A 20,253-nucleotide genomic window follows, 5' to 3' on the forward strand; every position below is an offset into this window, starting at 1 on the left:
TCTTCTTGAATGTACTCAACATACTTTATGTATACAGATTTCTAACAATAGGTAACACAAGGACCATTTGCTAAAAACACATTTACACATTTATTGTAAACAATCAAATAACAGAGGGTTTTACAAAATATTTTTTACAGTAACAAAAAAAGTAAGAGTACAAATATTTTAATTAGCTGTCTTTAAAAGAACACAGTTGTGTTTAACTCTTCCAGCTGATGATGTCTTCACAGATGGCTATGACGGCTGTTTGTGCTGGTTTGGATTCTTTCTCTCTCTTACACTTGGACACCAAACTGACATGAGACAGGAAGAGCTCTGCTGATGAGGCTCCGCTCCACAGCTCATGAATGTACAACGACAACAGATGCAGCCCTGCATCTGGAGAGGAGAAAACAACAGGCTTCATTTATTTACAGTAATTATACAGGAGTCACTTTGCTGAGGGAGACATCAGTGTTATTAACTGTTATTATGAGAGTGTCAGAGAAAAGGTAAACATTCATTTATTAATATTTTATAGTTCGGTTAGTTCGCATGAATCAATTGGTTTAATAATATTGTCTTTGACTCTCATATGTCAAAATCAAGTTTCTCCTCCATTCCTGATTCTTAGTCTTATTCTACAGCTTTTGATGTGTCTTCATGATTTGTTCTTTGGCTTTTTAAACGATGCCTAATATTGCAAATGTGATACAAATGGGTCTAAATATGTATGTTTTGCAACTTTTATTGCAGTTTCCATTAAATACCATGTTTTTAACCAGTTTCAGTCCACTGCTTAATTTGACAAAGTAAATAATATCTTTTTTGGTTGTTGTTGTTTTTTTACATAACACCATTCATATGACACACATGACAGATATCTTTCATAATTATATATTTACCAATTCTAGAAATGTCTGTCTGTCTGCGGACATTATCTAAAGAACCATTCATCTTATTGGCTTCACACATGACGTGTATTGTTAATGGCCCGAGGAAGTGCAGTGTTGAATTTGGTGTGATGTTGACGTGCAATACATTCAATGTTAATACATTTTAAATATACGGATGACCAGTGTTCTGTAGCGGCAGTGATTGGGACTCATCAATGGAAGTGATGCTGTCGATCACGACCACAGCGGCTTCATGACAACGGCAATGGAAACTGATTTTCCAGTTTGGGGTTCTGTGTACAGAAGCAAGCTTCACTGAACTTTAAATAAACAGGAGAACAGCTCTTTGTGCAGAAGCGGTGGTGAAGCTTCAGGGTTCACTTGCCACAGCTCAATTACTGTAGGCCACTTTTACTGTTTCAGGAAGAGAACTGGAACCAGCCTCACCGCAGTCCAAGCAAACAGCCCATTCCAAACAGACATGTTAAGAAAGGGCATTTCACTTGTTTAGTACATCTAAGTATAGCCAAACCTTCTCCTAAATTTCCCAAAACTAATGCCCGTCAAGTTACATTTTTGACTCCTTTGTTAAAATCTTGTGCAAAATGTCAAAACAACACAGATCTTTCGTTATATGTAGTGGAAGTAATTTGGTAAACTGGTATAGTATTGTTTGGCAGACTCTTACCACATCTAGAAGAATCATGAGCGGCCTCTGGCAGGCAGGCGGAGACGACTGCCTGATGCAGATCTGGAAGCTGGCCCTGGGCCTCGAGTAAGCGAATCATAATGTTGGTAAATCGCTGGAAGGTTTCCACTCTTGCCAAAATGCTCGAGTCACAATGAGCTTCAAAGGCCCGGTGGTAGAGGCGGAGGAGGTCAGCTTTCAAGCCGGGATCGAGCAGCATGACATCCAAAATCTCCCTGTGTTTTATCACAGCTGTTTCAACCCAGCGCAAGAAACTCTTTGTTCTGTTCTCATCATACGAGGCCTCCACCAAGCACCTCAGGGACCACTTGGTGAGCAGGTGCGCAGCATCACTGGCCAGCTGACTGGGATCCAGTTTGTCTCCTGGCTGAACCTGCTGCGGTTCAGAGGGAGGAAACACAGGCTCCCAGTGAAGCAGGATACTGCTGAGGCTTAGTCTACAAGCTGTCAGGGGACCCTCTCCTGGATTCTCAGTTTCAGCATCTTCAGCCAGGGTCTCTTTCTGTGTGCGGCCCTGGGAAAAGGAGCCTTTACCCCTGGTCTTATCTCTCCCCATCCCTGAAGAGGAAGATGAATAAAAGTATGTTTATTCCGTCAAAGATACATGGAATGATTTACATACTGTGACACAGAACAAAGTTCTAAATTCTCCAGTTTGTAATAGAAAAGTTTGGCAAGCAGTGACAACACATAACAGTGTGATACTTTTGAAGCTTAATTTCTATTTGTTCTCTCTGGGGTCAGCAAGAGAGCAGCAACCCTGGAGCACTTATTGCAGGGCTGCTGCAACTTTTAAAGACCCTTTTAAGATTATAATGAATTAAATTTAAGACGTATGTCAAGTACTACAAATATGAAGGAAGATCTGAGTCCCAGAATTACTCAGTTTTCCCTGTAGTTTAAGATAAGTTGAAGTAGAGAATAAGCAATTTCTTTCACATAGGCCTCATTCAGTCCTGGTATTAAAACAATTCACCAAATACACATTGTGGATGCGTGGTCTGGGACACGTGGCCTTCTTCTCGGTGTGTGGCCACAGCTCTCCATTTATGTTAGGTACTCTCCTTTCTCATGAATGTTTGAAAAGTGATTCAGACCTGGGTGTTTGTAGGTTCTGTTCCATGTTGGTCTTATTTGTAGTTTTATTACAGCATGCTAATATCTGTATCTGTATTGTTGAGACTGAACTACTATACTACTACACATGCCGTCAAATCATTTCTCTTAAAAAAATGCATCCATTTTGAGGAGCAATCGAAGTAGCATTAAATAAATATTGACATAATTAAGGCCTAAGATTCAGATCATTATGTTTTAGACTTTTTAAGACCACAGACCAGAGCTGGTGTTGTTGCAGTATGATCTTGAGGAGGGCAAACCTTAATAACGTGGGCTTGGCTTTATTAGAGGGCTTAATTGCGAATATTAGTCACTGTGGAAATAATGTAAATTTGTGGTCATTAGTTCTTTTTTCATTCAGTGTTTACAGTATTTTGTCCAACCCTTACATCGAAAACTATGTGGCTTCTGGGTTGTGAAACACTCACCCAGCAATGCCTTCACTTTGTGCTTTTCAGACAGGACTTGTATTTGGGTAGAGAGTTCCTTGTTGCCCGACAGCGAGGCCCAGCAGACGAGCAGGACGAGGACCTCGGCACAGGAGAGAGGCTGCGGAAGCAGTGAGAGTCGCTCGGCCTCTTTGTTTACATCCAGAGCTGTCCCACGATGCTTCAGTATGGAGCACAGGGTCTGCAGATACATGCTGAGCTGAGCAGCCTTCAGACCCGCCAACCTGACAGGACGAGGTCAAACAAACACTCACATCCTTGACCGAGAGACAGTCAACATTTACAGTGTGTAATGTCAACAACGTCTGATAACAACAAACCTGAAAATTAAACTTAAATTACGTTTATTGCACTTGTATCGGACAGTTTGGGGGATTTACCTGATGTGTCTGCTGATAGTCAACGTCGCACACAGGAATTCACAGATGAGTGGTAGAGGGAGACACTTCACTGAGCTCGGAGGTTTCTCTTCTGCAGAGGTTTTAGCAGCATCCACCTGCTTCTCCTTCTGCCCAAGGTTTGTAAACCACAGCACGTGGAGCAGCTCTATGACGGCACTGAGCAGACGGAGGTCTCGATTCCTGAGGGGAATAATGATAAGAGACTGATGTAGAGAATATGAAGAGATGATTGTAATAATTCAAATGAAAATGTTAAAATGAAGACGGGACCTTACCTTTTTTCAACCAGCTGTATCATCCAGGTTAGGAGTCCACAGCTTTTGGTGAGGTTATAAGCTGCTTTGTTCACACGGGCGGCCTGGCACAACACCCTGATAATCTGGGCCTAATGGAGAGGGTTAGATAAAAACACAAATTTAATTGTTTTCCTTATGACGCGTATTTCAGAGAATCAAGCACCCTACCCTCATTACTTTTTATGTTGGATTTCTCACTATTTTCTCTTTTCATGCCTTTCTTCAGTGTTTACAACTCTATCATCTTTTCCGATTTGATTATTAGTGCGTTGGATCATTGTGATTCCCGCAGTGCGTACCTGGGAGTGTTCATCACACAGGGGACTGCTGCTGAAACCTAAAAGGCTCCTGAAGATGCCTTGTTGCTCGCACAATTCGTAGCAGTGTCCATCACTTATCCCTTCCTCCAGCACGCTCAGGATCCACTCCCGCTCCATCTTGTGCTGCAGGAAAAAAAAACAAGACGGAAATCTAACACCCCTTCACAGAAACAGAAAAGATCAATCTGAGCTAAGCAAAACAACCAGATGAAGGTTGAAGGTTGATGCACTAAGAGTTTATTTGCACATTCCTTCGTTTGTTCAGGGTAAAAGTCATCCATCGTGATCGTTAAGGCCAAAGTGCTGCATTTCTTGTTGTGGCTTAAAAGCAGGGATGTTTGTTTCTGGGAGAACCTTCATGCTGCGTGGTGACAACCTGAGCTATTATGTAGGGAAACTGGTAGTCTTTTTGTTTTTGTTACTTAAGCTTAGGTTCAGAATGCTCAGCTTCTGTATGTACTTAGATCGGCTTCCCTCAGTTCACAAAAAGCTCGATTTCTTGTTTATTGTAAATATTTTCCTTTTGATAAAAATACGGTATTTGTGGTTTTACTTTGTTACCACGTCGGCTGAACCGAAATGAGACGGTTATTGCATCATCAGCTTGTTTCGCCCTTACAGCCATCGCCAAAGCAACAGATTAAAAAGTTCCTTGGTTCGTTAAAAACGTGAAAAGAACTTCCCGTGTACCATTAGCTTACTCCACCTACGGCAACACGTCAAACATGGCAACACTTCATCGATGAGGAACAAAGATGGCAGCTGCAAACTCTTTTTTTGTAATTTAACATACAGAAAATAAACAAATAATATTACTCATAGTCGCAGGCTGTTACATTCTTACTTTTTAAGTAGATTTTCCTTGATCTTGTTTTGTAAAGAATTTCTGCATAATTTTTTGTTCTTGCACTCCTCATTCCACGACTTACTGAAGACACAACGATATTTTGGCAGTTTCCTACATTACCTCCAAGTCAAAACCATAGAATAGCTTGAAGAACTCGGGGACTCTTCTGAAGTCCAAACTCTGATGGGACAGGAGGAATCGGTTTAAAACCACGTACATGTGGTCCTCTGGGAAAACAGAAACAACAAAAATAAAAAGGTCATTGATCCTGAGGGCCAAGTCAGCAGTGGAAGCATATTGGATTCTGACATTTACTCTCTCATCAGTTCATTATAACACAAGCCTTTAACAAACATTCTTAAATATCAGGAGTCAAATGACAGTGGTCAGGGACAAGCTCAGGTTCTCATGGATACACACCAGGTTTTAGCATCTGCTGAGCTCCTTTAGTGACGTAGGTGGTCAGGACAAAGGGAAGTCTTTGATTTGGATTTTTAATCCCATTCTTCACCATGTCCATCAGGTACAGAAGCTGTTTGACAAAAAAAACAACCATGTCAATGATTCTGGAGGCAATTTACTTCACATAGACCTTTCAGACCTGGTATTAAAACATCCGTCCTGAGCGCGGTGTGAATTCACCAAATACACAATCAGGCATTTGAGATCTGATCACTCAGACCACATTCTGAGGTGGTTAGGAACATGTGGCCTTCTTCTAGGTGTGACCGCAGCTCTCCACTTATGTTATGTTATTTTCATGAATGATTGAAATATTAATTATTGTGTTTATGTGCTATTTTTTCATGCGGTATGTGTGCATCTCTGGTTCTCTGAAGTTTCTACAGCTTTTTCCCCTGTTGTAAGGTTTTTTTTCTCGCCCTAAGGACTGAGGATATCAGACCTTGTACTGATTGTTGAGCTCTATGGGGCACATTTTGATTTGCGAGTATGGGCTGTACAAATAATATTGTGATTTGAATTGCATCCTAGGCAACAGTGAAGCTGGCGTCCTCTTACATGACAGTTCCATAATGATTGTGTTTGCATATAAAGTGGAGAACTGAGATCCGATCACAAGAGGTCACATTCAGGACACATTGTAATAGCAGTTGTGAAGGGGGCATTATTCACACACCGCCTCCCTGTGACTTTACCTGTCTCTTCTCCCTGAACCGAGAGCCCTCCAGGTGTTGGTAAAAGCAGCTCAGCACGTGGTACGCTGCTGCTCTCACCTTCGGGTCGAAGCTACTTAGACACATTACAGTAAATCCCAGAGCGTGGCTGGACACAAACTTGAGGCAGTCAATCACACATTCTGTCAGATAGAAGATAGAGAACACATTACATGTAAACCTTAATGACCTACACTGATGATGATGAGGTATGACAACAGAGGTCAAGTATCCTCACCCGGCTGAAGTATGGCACTGAATAGAGGCAGAAGAAAACAGGGATCATACAAATTCCCAAGGTCTGTCACTGTGTTATTGTTGGACAGCAGCTCATTGCCTTCCTATAAGGGAGCAAAAAAAAGGATTAGGTCAAATCATCCCAGTAACTAAAACATTGTCTCTCTTACTACTAAGGGTATCTCACCTAACAGATAAGAAAACTGCGTTTAAGAAAAACAACATTTGAAAATAACACTGTTGATAATTTGGTATCTCAAAATAGAGTAAGTCCTTCTACAAATATAGTACAGGAAAGTAAACATGTGTTAAGATATCAACCTGTAGGATGAGTCTGCGCCGCTGTGGAAATTGCGCGATGGTTTGGAGCATCCTTTCAGTTTTCAGCAGAGCCAATAGGTCGTCAGAGCTCTCCTGCTTCCACAGAGATGCTCCCAGACTCGTCCTGGTCTTGTGGTGCTCCACAGCTGCTGAGCCCCACAGGAAGGATCTGCAGTCACAAACTCAGGGTGAGCGTTTGCAAGAGCACTTGTGGAGCGTGTGTAACATAAAGACTGTAAATAAAGATCAATGGAAAAACAGCTCCACAAGTGAGGTCAAATCATTTGGGAGCTACCCTGATGGGCTGCCTGAAGTATAACTCATACTCCCGAGGTCCTCCATGTTAGCGGATGGGACATGAACCAAAAGGTCACAGGAAAACACACAGGAAATATATTTTTCCAAAGACAGTTTATGCCATTTTAGATCTTATCACACTGATGTTTGTTTAAGTGTTCATTTTATTTTGTTTTTAGTTATTTGATGCGATTAAAACGTGGTGAAACATCATAATCAACCTGTGATTGGTCAAGTGAATGTATTGGGAGGACCTCGATACCGCAGCTCCACCACATGATCACCACTGCACAGACGCTGGGTCCAAATTTCCTCAAGAGCATAAGGTGGCAGCACTGATATCTGGGATATTTGTGATTCATTTTCGTACAGTGGGAGGAAGTGGAGACACATTGGTGCAATGTTATACAGAATGAATGTGACTTACTGAAACTTCAGCAGACTGACTTGGTTTCTTTCATATTCCTGAAGAAGCAGTAACAACTTCTGATCTGTACAACAAAACAAAATGTAAGAAGGAACAAAAAAAACCACAAAAGCCTTGAAAGTCTTTAAATGTCCTGTTTTACCTGAAGTGTTCAGCGTAGCGCCATATGCTCCCAATAATATGACAAAGTGATTGCTGTTGCAGACTGTTGGGCATTTCTTCACCAGACAGAGAAGAAGGGACACTAACGCTTCTGAAATTACAACAAAATGAACATGTTTATAATCAGTGGTTGAGGAATAGAGCTTCGACTTTGTCTATATTTATGTACAGTACCTTTCGCTTGACATTTGCTGGGCTCTTCGTCCGAGTCTAGCATGGTGGGCAGGAAGAGAGAGTGGCTGCTGATCATCATGTGAAGGGTCGACAAAGGTATCAGGTCCTTTTGGACTTCACTGTCACCATACATCACTTTCAACAGGCTGCTCAAAGTGTCCAGGAAGTGATGATCTCTGTACCGATATCTAGGGCGGGGGAGTATTGTCAATAAACCTTTAAACCGTTTTGATCAAATTGCAAACCAGATTTCGATAGATGTCTTACTTCAGTCCGTTCTTGACGAAACCGTTCCATTCAGCTGCGGTGATGTCTTCGGCCGATGTCTGTGTGAAGAGGATTCATTTATGAAATGCATGAAATAAAGCTATAAATGAAGAGCATGTATGAGGAGAGTTCACCCACTAGGAGTCTCTGCAGTCTCTCCAGTAAGCTGTGCTCCTGCTCTGACGGAGCGGTAGCCTGATCTTTACAGTGACTAAAAGAGTTGATGAGACACTTGACGGCGGCAGTTGTGACAGACTTCCTCCAGGTTTCTAGTTCTTCTGGGAAATCAGCCAGTTTCTCAGTGATGACTTCTTCAAGTTGCCATCTGGGAGAGAAAACAGCGAATTACTTGTGACACTGATCATTTGCTTTATATTCAGAGCGAAATTATTACCTTTCAAAAGTGTCCACTTTCTGAAGAGCATTGGGCACGTCGTTGATCAAATCCCTGATGTCTTTGGTGTTTGCAGAGAGTTTGATCAAACTGGCAAGTGCTTGAACACACTGTGCACCAGAATCTTCTGTCAGGTTTCCCAGAATGCACTGGGATAATTTGGGGAGCAGTTCTTCCTTTAGGGATTTTAAAACTTCTTTTTGCACTAGAAAAACACAAAAATTATCATATTTCAATTACTATACAAGATAAGAGTGACATAAATTCTGTTGCTGTATACTTGGGGGACTTGATTTAGTACAAACCATCTTTGGGTCTGGCTGGGTCCTCCCTACTTGCCACTTGTAAGTAGGTATTGATCAGTGGAAGAACTGTTTCTGTATGGTTTGAGAGCTGCTCCATGTTTGCAGGCTCTAAGCACCACACCTCAAAGCAGAGGCGGTGGGTGGAGGAGTTCTGCAGCAGCAGAGAGCTGATGGCCTGAGTGGCTGACACGGGCTGCTGGAGACAGTGCAGCAGCACGTCAGTGTGGATCAGTCTGGCACTTCCAGGCTCGCTGGACACAGCCTGCAGCAGAAACTCTTCCAGCGCAGGACTGGAGCAGGACAACAGGAGCGTGCTCAGGCCGTGCAGGTGCGCCTGTGTCAGAAAGATGCTGTGGTCCTGGGAGGGGTTGGATTTACTCTCTGTGAGGATCTGCAGTGCTGCATGGCCGTAGACACTCAGCTTGGCTTGTGTGCCCTTGCTGCCAGGAGAGATGAGGCTCTCCTGAGGGAGAAGCAGCAACTTGGACACCACCTGTCTCAGATTACAGGGGTCCATGTAGCTGTGCAGAGACAGGAGGGCCTGAAAACATCTGGACTGTTTCTTTTGGGCCTTAGAGGCATTCTCCATTAATTCCTTGAGAACAGATCTCTGTACTGCCCCCATGTAGCTGTGTAGGAGCTCCAGGTGACTGAGATCACAAAGAACTGGGGCGCTGGTCTTCAGCAGGGCCAGAGTGTGATCGGTCAGATGAGCACACAGATTCTTTAGTCGGACAGGGTTCAGAGTGTGAGGAGGCAAAGCAGACAACTCCAGAGCCAGAAACCACTGCTCCAAACACGGATGCTTGAAGATCGAGCCAAGAGCCGAAACAAGCATCTAAAAGGAGAGGATTTTATTATTAGATATATTTAATATAAAAATAGAAATGAACATAATATTAGTCATGGTGTAAGCAGAACTGATTTCACATAAAGTCACGAACAAAAGCTGAACTCTTTCTGACCTGCTCTTTATTGGCTTCTACTGCGGGCGACTGGTTGAGTTCCAGGAAAAGCTCTGATCCTACTTGGAGGTTCTCTGCTTCTGCTGGCTCTGTTTCTTTGGTCTCCTGAAAGCCTTGTAGCTTTGTCACCAAACCCTGGAGTTGTCCCATTAAGGTCGTCAAAAGGGCAGCGCCCGTGTCTTTGGAGAACTGTGCCGCAAAACACGATGTACGGTATGGATATATTTTTACTTGGAAATGCCTTGAAGAGTGACCTCGTCTTGTGCTCTCTCTCTTACCGTGCCAAAGTTTTCCACTGTTGATTTGATGTAGAGTAGGATCTGCTTGATTGCTACTGGGAACTCATCCATCGACATGAGAGCTGACGTTTCTTCCACGTTCTTCCTGAAGGTTTCTTCAAGCAGAGTGCTCGGTCCCTGGCTATACGCAGCTTTCATCAGCGCGGTGTATGAGTTGGTATTTGGGGATTCCTCTGAATGGCATTCATAAGACTTGAACTGCAAAAGAAGACAGAAATTTAATTTTCCAATAAAACAAATGACATCACTCTTTTAGTTACTGTCTTGGTGTTACTAAAAACTGACCAGTTCCTCCTGGCACTGCTGCGGCAACCACTGGGAGTAATACTGATGAAGGTGTATGATGGCATGATGAGGAGAAGCAGAGGGTGTGGAGGTTACAAGCTCTTTGTCATACTGCAGCAGAGCCAGACAGAGGGGCAGCGGCTCTCTCTGACAGTGCAGCACGTCAGTGAGCACAGCGGACAAGTACTCATGCACAACACCTGAGGGAAGAAAAGACAGGACTGATATCCACAGTGAAACATATCGAAATTAATTTGGAGAAGCTTTTCTCATGGTAGACAAAGACTTCTGAAACGGCAAGCCATAAATTATCACAATGTAAAAGAAAATTAAGGGTGTGCATTAACACGACACAAGTTGCTCCACACACCTATTGTACAAATTGATGGTTCACCTTTGTTTTCTGGAAGTTTGTTCCGGGCCTCCAGAGCAGCAGGTACCACCACACTGAAGGGGAAGGTTTGTATAATGAGGTCTTCACTCAGAGACGGACCAAACTCCTCCATTTCACCGTCGTTACCCTCCATAATGACATCAAGCATGTCCAAGACGTCTACGAAACATGGTCAGAGAACAAAAAACACGTTCCAGAGACAAACTTGTTGTAAAAAGAAATCAGCTTTGATTAGATTTCATATTTAAATGCTCACCATCGATGTGAGACACAGGGATACTTGCAGCATCACCATCCTGGTTACTCAGGTTAGCCTGGATGTAAGCTGCCTCCTGCACCAGACTGGCAACCTTATCTGTGTAAGTGTAGGAGCTGCACACAAGTTTCACCAACACCTAGAGTAAGAGACCAGGAGTTTAGGATCCATCATAACTACAGTGTTATGATTCAACATTTCATATTTAGTCAGTAATAAACAGAAACGTTGAGATTTAAACAACCTCACCCTCTCCAAGAACAGGATGACTGTCTCTTGGTGCTTTGGCTCGACTCTGGTCAACTGATCGAGCCAGAGATTGAGCTCAGTCCAGCTGTACTCGAACACACCACTGTCCTTCAGCACCTGAATACGAGGCAGGAAATACAGAACAGCTGTTCATGTTTCCTAAAGCTGTGTTTCAGCAATACTATTGGGAAGAATTTGGAAAAGTCAGTGTGAAACTTGGACAGTTAAATATTAACATCGATAAAATTTTCCTAAGCTGCTCTCACTTTATCATCCGTACAAATATGGAGTTTCACAACACTTTTATTTTGCTTCAGGACCAACTTCTTTTTTCTAAAATGTAGGGACTGAACTTAGGAGTGGCTCACATATTCTCTAGAAACGATGCTGTAACCTCAGATGGAATGATGAATACCTCAAACTGGGGTGATGTATTTGAATGGTGTCATTTATACATTTTGGGGTGAATAATAATCAAGTTGGTAAATTTGAAGCGTTCCTCACTTTGAGAACCAGCATGCGTGTGGAGGTCTTCAGGTGGCTGCTGCTGCTGCTAACAAACATCTGGAGAAGCAAATACAGCACCGACTTCTCTGCAGAAGAAGAATCTGCATCTCCAGCATCCTGGGGGGAAAAAAAACATCACATTATAAACACTGATTACAAAGTCTCCTAAACAACAATACATAATAAAATGACTTCACCTGTATGCGGAACCAGGAGAACTTGCTTGCAGGGAGATCAAGGGCCAACTGCAATATCTGATACTGCAACACTGGAGGGACTTCTTGTCTCATTCCTTTCTCTGACACGATGCCTGGAGAGGTAAGGACAATGATTCAGATTTAAAGCCTATTGCTAACGATCATAACAATATTTAAAGTTCTCTCCACAGGAATAAACGATGTCACCTTTAAAGAGCTTGCTGAAGTCAAATTTGCACTGGTTGACCAGATGTGGCACCACTCTCTGGTAAAGACAAATGACCTGAAGGATCAGAGCCTTGAGCATGATGACCTCAGCTGTCTCTGCAACTGCAACATAAAATACACGAGTCCGTCAAACTCCTTTCCCCTTTCCTTAACGAGACTGATGGCAATTAACATTATTCATGCGCTGATCGTGGTATTTACCAGGTTCTTCCTTTTTATTATCCATCTTCTCAGTGCTCCCCTCTGTTTTGGTCTTTTTGTCTCCCCCCTCCGTCTTCTCCTTCTTGCTAAGCGACTGCCACTTTGCAACGATGCTCGTCATATCAGGCAAAATCTGGAGAAAAACACAAAAAGTACAGACTTGAGTTGTTGAATGGAGCATCATTATTATGTGTGTGTTTAATGACGGCACTTTCCTGGGCTTACCTTGCTGAGTGTCTCCCTGTACTGCTGCACCAAGTCCACCATCATGTCAGCAGTGTAAACATCCAAGTTGTGCACCTCCGATAGGTACTCTATGTTCTTACTGGCTCTTTTCAAGAGGAAATTCGTCATGGACAGAGTTGTGAGCTGCACTGCTGTGTTATTAAACTGTCAGATACAAGAGGAAAAATAAATTCCAGGATACTGTACATTTAGAAAATGTTTCATTCTTTTGTTGACTGTCCTTAAGGATATATTTGAAGAGTAACTTACACTGAGGCCCTGTGTGAAGAAGGCCTTGTTGCAGACAGGAGGGAGAGAGACCACCATCATGATGGAGAGAAGGCGAGGGAGAGGGAGGACCTCAGAGGCTGGAAAGACGGTGGAGAGCTCTGGTTGGGCCTGGTAGATCTGTCACGAAGATGCAAACAGGAGCATTATTGTCTTTTAAAATGGGCATAAACGATATTTCCAAACACGGATGTCTCAAAAAAAAAAAAAAGACAGCAGTAACTAGAATCCCACTGTGGAGAATATACTGTATCTTCACACTATGTTATTCCGGCTACACAGGTTTCTAGCCTTATTTTTTAATATACAACAAGTGGAAAATGTAACCACAATCAAATCTGCTAAATCCAGAATATCATTTGGATCTGCACCAAACTGCACACACAGATAACAGTCTCCTAAATCCAACAATGATTCTCTTAGAAATCTGTAAAAGGGTCTGCACCCAAATGTAACAGGTTCTTTTCATGGCCCAAGTTTTGTTAAAAACCATTTGAGTAGATTTTTCAAATCCTGCTGACAAAAAATGACAAACCAAGTTCTTGGCATGTGTAAAAATTACCTTTTTCAGTAACCTGACATTGTCCTGCCAAGCACTTTTGAGGCGGGGTGTGTATGAATACTGGGTCTCCTTAAAGTATCTGGCCAGAATATCAGGACAGGCTTTGAGTATGTTCACCACCAGCTCTGCCACCAGTTCATCTTCTGTCGCCTGTTTCAGCCCGACCAAGAACTGAAGTAAGACAATGTTACCAGCTCTGGAAAAAAAAAAGAAAATGAAAATCCAGCGTCAACATGAGGAGTTTTCAGAGGAGTATAAGGTGAACTTAACATCCTACAGTTCACTTACCTGCCAGCGGTGCCATAGCTGGCATCATGAAAGGTGATGCCATGTTTACGAGAGCAACATAAGTCAAGAAGGAAACTGTGAGCGAGATCGCGGATGACAGATTTCCCAGGATGCTCTGAGTTCTCCACCACCTTCCAAAAAGTAAATCAAAATTAGACCCACAAGTTCAAATTTTGACAGAGCCTTCATTTCAATGAACTCAAGACAAAAAGCAAATATCTTACTCTGTTATCATCAGTGGTCGCATCAACAATCCCGTTCCATTTATACAGAGAAGCGATGTTCGACAAAACAGCAGGTGTGAAAAAACGCACTTTCTGTGTTTTACTTAAGGCCTTGTTCAGTAAAACCTGCACAATGAGAAATAACAAGGAATATAATTACCACATCTGTAGTAGCTTGAGTTTGAAATGTAAAGATTGTGCAGCTGCACACTTACTCGAGTCTTCAGTGTGGACAGGATCAGATTGACGAGAGACATCCTGTCCTCCTTCAGACCCGTACTCAGGATCTCTGGCAGGAGCTCTGACACAGCACAATAAAATATCATCAACACACTGGAGGTTTGTTTCTTTGTTGTGATGATTACAATCAATATCTTATAATAATTACCTTTGACCTCTAATATCTGTCCAACTGTTGCATTATCTCCAGACACCAAAAAGGAGAGAACAAACTGTATATAAGCCATGCGGACATCAGGTCGTCCCTGGAAAAGAACAGAGAAAACATTTTTGATTGTTAGTTTATTGTCCTGGAAAGAGAAATTCAGCTTCATAGCACATTCACTCCTACAAACTTAAACAATTAAACAATAATAAACAGTGTCATCTTAGTGATCCCCTCTGTTTTGAAGACACAAAGTTCTTTAGGTTTGTGTATGAACATCTCTGGTGTGTGTAAGCATACGAAAGAACTGCACAACTGTGAAACAGATGCAATGACTGCACCTTCTTATCCCGTCTCTTTGCCAGTCCAGACAGAGCCTTGTTGATGTGAATGTGACTGAAGACTTCTCTGGCAGCTTCTGGGCCCTGAGACACCAGGGCGGACAGGAGGCCAAGGCACTGACGGACAAACCTGTGCAAAACACAACATTAGCTGCGGACCGACATTAGAGTCCTGGCAGGGGGGGGGGGGGCCCTAAAGTGCCTCTGTCTTGTCAGTGGTCTTTAAAAAACACAAGAAGTCACTCACAGTACTAAAAGTGATTATAACTTGTGACGTACAAAACAAGGAACAATTTTGAACACGTATTAAATGCTAAAACTTGAAGAGCTAATAGTAAACAGGGAATGACTTTAATGTGCACCTGATCCTAGATCTTCAAACCAACCTGTGATTCCCTGAATGCAGAGATCCCTGCACAAGCTTCATGTAGCTGGAAACTGTCTTCTTCACGATGGCGTTGCCGACCATGTTGAAGTGGGACAGGTCACTGGCTGTCCTCAGTAGGATCATCTCCAAACCCTCAAAGATCAGCATCAACTGGACAGGAGCACAGGCTCACATCAGAGATTCACTTCTCCCGAAACACAGGCAGCCACTCAACTGCACTTCACTTTACCTCCGTCTCCTCGTGCTTCTCTCCCTCCAGCAGCTTGAATATCTCTGCACACTCCATGGAGATCTTAATGTACCCTTCCACCACATCATACAGGTCAGAGGAGGGCAGCTTCTTAGCGGTGGATATGAACGTCTCCAGTCCTGCAGGAGATAGAAACATGGAGATTGAAAGGAAGGAGGGCTGGTGCTCGAACACATTGAAACACTTGAATATTCTCATGCTAAAAACCAACAGGTTTATATGCCCTCACCCTTCATAGCGGTGGTAGCTTCCTTTAGCATGGCTTTAAAAACAGTCCCGTTGAACTCCAGGACTTTCTCTTTCTTCGCCGGAGTGTTAGACTCCGAAGAGTCTTCACTTTGGCGCTTTTTACCCATTTTATCAGGCAGAAAAACAATATCAAAAGTTTTCTATTTTATCTTCACTCATCTGCCATAAAACCTGTGTCTGAATTACCCACGTTGCGGTGTAAACAGACAGCTGCGCGACGAAAATGTCGTCCGGACGGAAACATTTATCTGCAGAACGTCAGTTCCGCATTCTGTATCGTCTGATTCCTTCAAGAGAAACTCGTGGTTCGTGTTCCGTCCTCAATGGATGCACACTTCCGCCACTGTGATGAAAAACTAAAGATCCTGCAGCTCATTATAATCAGAACCTTACTATCTCAGAATTATGACTTAGTATCTCACAATCCAGAATTTAGAGAGTTCATTCCTTTTCATATTCATTCTACATCATATACTTTAACATAGCATTGTCAACAATAATTGTAATAATCAATTACTGCTGCTAAGAAAAGATAAAACCATCCTTTCTTCGTCCCACAGTGGGGAGATTTGTTGTGTGAGGGTTTAGCTGGAGGCCCAGTCCCTCAGTCAGTCAGGTCCCCTCGATGGCTGGATCTGGTCTGGATGTGGGCAGCCCCCCAGAGACCGGTGCTCGTTGCATGGCCGTACTGTGGCCGGTCAGGCAGGCCTCCCATTGTTTTCAGAAATACAAAATATACATATAACATTTTTGCATGACAGTGGCAGAAATGGTCTTCCATAAAAACGTGCCCTAAGACGAAACAAATAAATAAATATTGCATAAGAAAAACTCACTTCTCACACATTTTGATTGTTTGTTCAATGTGTAAAGAAGTACATTTGAAGAGGTGGATTCTGGGAGATAGTTGTAATGTTTTAATCAACTGAAATTTAATCTGAGGCCCCATTTAGAATAATGGATGATTCAGTGTTGATTCAGGGTGATGAAATAGTTCCAAATCAGAAGAAGGTATTTATATTTTCTATTTCAAACATGCAAAACAACACTGTGTGATAACTTTCACACTGTCACTTCCTTGTATTTCATTTCTGAAATCGCTGTATTTGTTTATATTCTTCACTTTTCAACACGCCTTGTTTTAGCTGCAGTCAATGCAGCGTAATCGTTTTTCTGAGACCACGCAGACATAGCTGTGGCTTAGTTTTGTAGCCTATTTGAAGAGTGTGTGGTTTTGAACCATGAGCCTCCTCTCGGTTATTCTTTCAACATACTTTTACAGACACGGCCTGGACGTATCTCAAAGCTGATGTTTAACTGATAAGAACCAACGTTGCTCAGCATGTTCTGAAATATAAAACCTATTTCTGTCGAGCCATGGTTGTCCCTGTATTTTAGTCTTGCTTTGAGCATGTAACTATATATTTTTTAGATGGTTATGATGAGGGATCAGAGCAAGCAGTTCATGTGGTGACTGCATTTAAAGGTTCTTATATTGGGCTGCGTTATTGTGTCCAAATGACACACATGTGCTGTCGGTGATTCCTGAGAAAGACAACAACTATGACTATTTAGTGCAGTGAATGTGGTATCAATCTTCTACACACAAAAAGGAAAGGCAGCTTAGGTTAGAATACACGGTTTGTGTTCTCGAAAATACATTTACTTGACTAATTAAGTTTGTTTTGTTAGTTTGTTGTTGAGTTGTTCGATTACATGGCCACCAGGGGGCACTTTTGCTTCGGTGGAGAGTTGACTTGCAGGTCGACTGTCACACAGCAGATTATACAAGAGGCTCAATGAATCAAACACAGACCTGCTGTGAGTCACTCTTGTATAGCTGCAGCATCATATTTTAAAACAGTGTAATTATTGTGTCAAGCTTCCAGATTCACTTTGTTGAAATATAATTATTGCACAGTGAGGTTGGGCCTGCAGGCCATCTGCTATTGTCCGGGATGTAACTTGTTGGGATCCTGGTGATCTGATTACAGCTCACTGACGTGCATGCCATAAAAAAAAACATCAGGCTGTGGTGCAGAAATGTCCGAACACTGCTTTAAAGGTATTTTTACAATAAAGGTCCTGATTTGGACAAATTCAATTCAATTTTATTTTCAAAGTGCCAAATCATAATATACATTATCTCAAGGCTCTTTGCATAGAAGGTCGAGACAATGTGTTTATTGGTTTTTTCACATTTATAACATATAAAAGCTGGATACACTGAAGGAATAAATGAAAAAGAGACGAAATAAAAACAATTAAAACGAACAAACACAGAACAGTGGCTCAGATTCACAGTGTCGGAAGTCCCAGATAAAGAGGGCAAAACCAGAAGAACATAAAAAAGTAAAACATTCATCAGAAAACCCCCGGGATCTTCATAGTTCAAATAGGGTTCCCAGATTTTGTAGAATTGGTCTGTTTTCTTATTCAATGTACATGTAAGCTACTCTAAAGTCCAGAAGCACTCTTGTAAAACAGTTCATATCTGTGATACGACAGGAGACCTGATTTATTAGTGTTGTGAAGCACGTATTGTTTCATTTTTGTTTAGAAGACATGAGAGTGTTATTCTGTCTTTTTTCAGGTTTCATTGTTTGTGCTACTTGAGGGTGAACAAAATAAAATTGTGACCTCGTTTCTTCTTTTCAGATGCAACTTGTGATTGTCTGCTTGCTCTCAGCTTCTGACCGAACAGAAGATTTAACGAATGGCTGCCTGAGAGGCATGGAACAACAGATTAAAAGGTTATCTTTAAACACGGTGGGGGGAGGTAAAACTATGATAGATTATATAAATAGAACTCGAATAAAAAAAACAGATCATGCTGGAACTGAAATCAGTCATGCAGAGCTACAATAAGGCAACGTGATCCCCCTGACGGTCAAACCTGATGAAAATGAATCTTTAATTTTGATCATTTCATCACAAATTACAGCTTGTTTCAGTATTGCTGCAAATACAACCCGTCCAATTTAGATGATAAAACATCTAGATATTATGATTTAGCATGTTTGGTTGGTGTCTTGACTCTACAACTGCAGAAGCTGCTAAATGCTGAATAACAGAAATTTCCTAATTTTTGGATAAAAAGTCAGGAACAGTGAAATAAAACTGAACCCCCGAACTCATTTAATTTTAGGCTTGCATGGAATTCATCTTAATCACCTAAGTAAGTTTATAAGAAAGGGTCTGGATCCATTTGCTCAGTCGTTTTTTATTTCGGTGAATTTTTTGATTCCTGCAGCCGTCCCTATCACAAATGTGTGTGTGTGTGTGTGTGTATGTGTGTGTGTGTGTGTGTGTGTGTGTGGGTGGTGGTGGTGGTGATGGGGCCTCCTACATAAGGAGCCTTCCTCCTTCATCTGAGGTCTGACTGACCTTGTTTTTGTCAAGAGGTTCCTCCTTGAGTCCCATCCATCCATTCAGCTTGTCCTTTCATAGTCATGGAAGAGGGGGGGGGGGCAGGAGATGCATTGTCACAGCAGACATTTTCTCTCGTTAACCATGTCTTTGCACTTTGGGAGGAAGAGCTGGAATACATGAAGAAAACACACGCGGGCACAGGGAGAACATGCAGACTGGGATTTGAACCAGGAACCTTCTTGCTATGAGGAAGTGGTGCCAACCGCCGTCCGCCATGTGACCATATTTCATTGACATATGAAAATCACTGTTGTTCTTCCCTCATTGTGATTGGAGTATTTGGTTAAAGCACCACTGTGATGTCTGTGTGCCATATTGTGTTGTATTGCTGCAGAGGACTAGCAGGTGGACATCAGCATGACGACCTTCACCATTCAGAAGCTCCATTTGTTTGTGCTACAGTACATTTGTATTGGAACCTCCAGTCATAATGCATGAGAGCTGCCTCATTACGACCTGTCGCCGATGTGGAAGCAGGAGTGGCACAGCTCTGCAAAGCCTTTTCCGGTCCATAAATGCCATGTTTATTTTTGAAGTTCGGGCCTGATTTGCTCTACTTCCTAAAACACCATCTCACTGAAACGAAATGTTTGGTGCACAAAGCCCATGACAGCTCTGTCAGGGATGATCAGGCCTTTATAGCCCTGGGAAGCAGGAGCCGGATGCTCAGCAGTTCAAAGAGGTTTGAGCCACGTGGAGCTCTGCAGGCAGAGTGATCATGTCAGCAGAAGGCTGAACTTCTTCCTTTCTTTGCTGTGGAAAAGAAAAAAAAGTTATTTACGACATTGGTTTTTTTTCATGCCACAATGTGCTACACCGCTCAGCTCTGATGTATGGTGGAAAAACCTTCTCAGCAGCATAGTATCATTTTTCTAAATACATGATTATGGATATTTTTTACTATTAGTTATGTTTTAAGCTTTAATGCGACGCTTCAGAGGTTGCCATTTCTTCTCACATAAAACACACACTTAAAGATTACACACTTTACGCTTTCTTTTTGGTGCAAATCTAAATCACAAGGCTATAGACTGTACTTATGTTCACTTATTCAAATAAGATGCCAGTAGCGCAACTGGATGTGGATGGAGATGCTGGGTGGTTTCCAAAGAGTTCTTTTCCACAGCTGAAGCCAGTTTGCCGCGTCTGTTTTCACCACAGTGCACCAGAGGCCCTCCTTTGAGGTCGCCGTGCTTCCGTTGCGCGCCGCTCCGAGCTTCTCAGGCCCTCCACACAATAACGCCACGGCCGGGCGCTGTTGA

General features: G+C 42.4%; 1 protein-coding gene across 2 annotated transcripts; it reads right to left on the reverse strand.

The window, feature by feature from the left end:
• Positions 1-66: 66 nt before the first annotated feature.
• Positions 67-15,790, reverse strand: urb1 (URB1 ribosome biogenesis homolog). Of its 2 annotated transcripts, none has more exons than XM_020088434.2 (39): positions 15,540-15,790; positions 15,290-15,429; positions 15,059-15,210; positions 14,673-14,802; positions 14,335-14,431; positions 14,162-14,247; positions 13,947-14,072; positions 13,723-13,853; positions 13,435-13,630; positions 12,855-12,992; positions 12,585-12,749; positions 12,360-12,492; positions 12,138-12,254; positions 11,931-12,043; positions 11,731-11,850; positions 11,227-11,343; positions 10,978-11,116; positions 10,722-10,880; positions 10,328-10,527; positions 10,022-10,240; positions 9,744-9,932; positions 8,779-9,616; positions 8,474-8,678; positions 8,218-8,404; positions 8,080-8,138; positions 7,813-8,000; positions 7,619-7,729; positions 7,477-7,540; positions 6,753-6,921; positions 6,433-6,535; positions 6,177-6,337; positions 5,440-5,551; positions 5,140-5,246; positions 4,152-4,295; positions 3,832-3,941; positions 3,536-3,736; positions 3,135-3,379; positions 1,567-2,145; positions 67-381 (listed from the first exon to the last, which is right to left on the reverse strand). In XM_020088434.2, the coding sequence occupies exons 1-39, from the start codon at positions 15,664-15,666 to the stop codon at positions 203-205; spliced, it is 6,756 nt and encodes a 2,251-aa protein (XP_019943993.2). In that variant the 5' UTR covers positions 15,667-15,790; the 3' UTR covers positions 67-202. The 2 variants fall into 2 exon arrangements, with proteins under 2 accessions (XP_019943993.2, XP_019943992.2); XM_020088433.2 differs by having other exon boundaries at positions 12,138-12,260.
• Between the last annotated feature and the right edge of the window lie 4,463 nt (positions 15,791-20,253).

Source organism: Paralichthys olivaceus, chromosome 11 (genome assembly GCF_024713975.1).
Source record: "Paralichthys olivaceus isolate ysfri-2021 chromosome 11, ASM2471397v2, whole genome shotgun sequence".
NCBI classification, from domain to species: Eukaryota; Metazoa; Chordata; class Actinopteri; order Pleuronectiformes; family Paralichthyidae; genus Paralichthys; species Paralichthys olivaceus.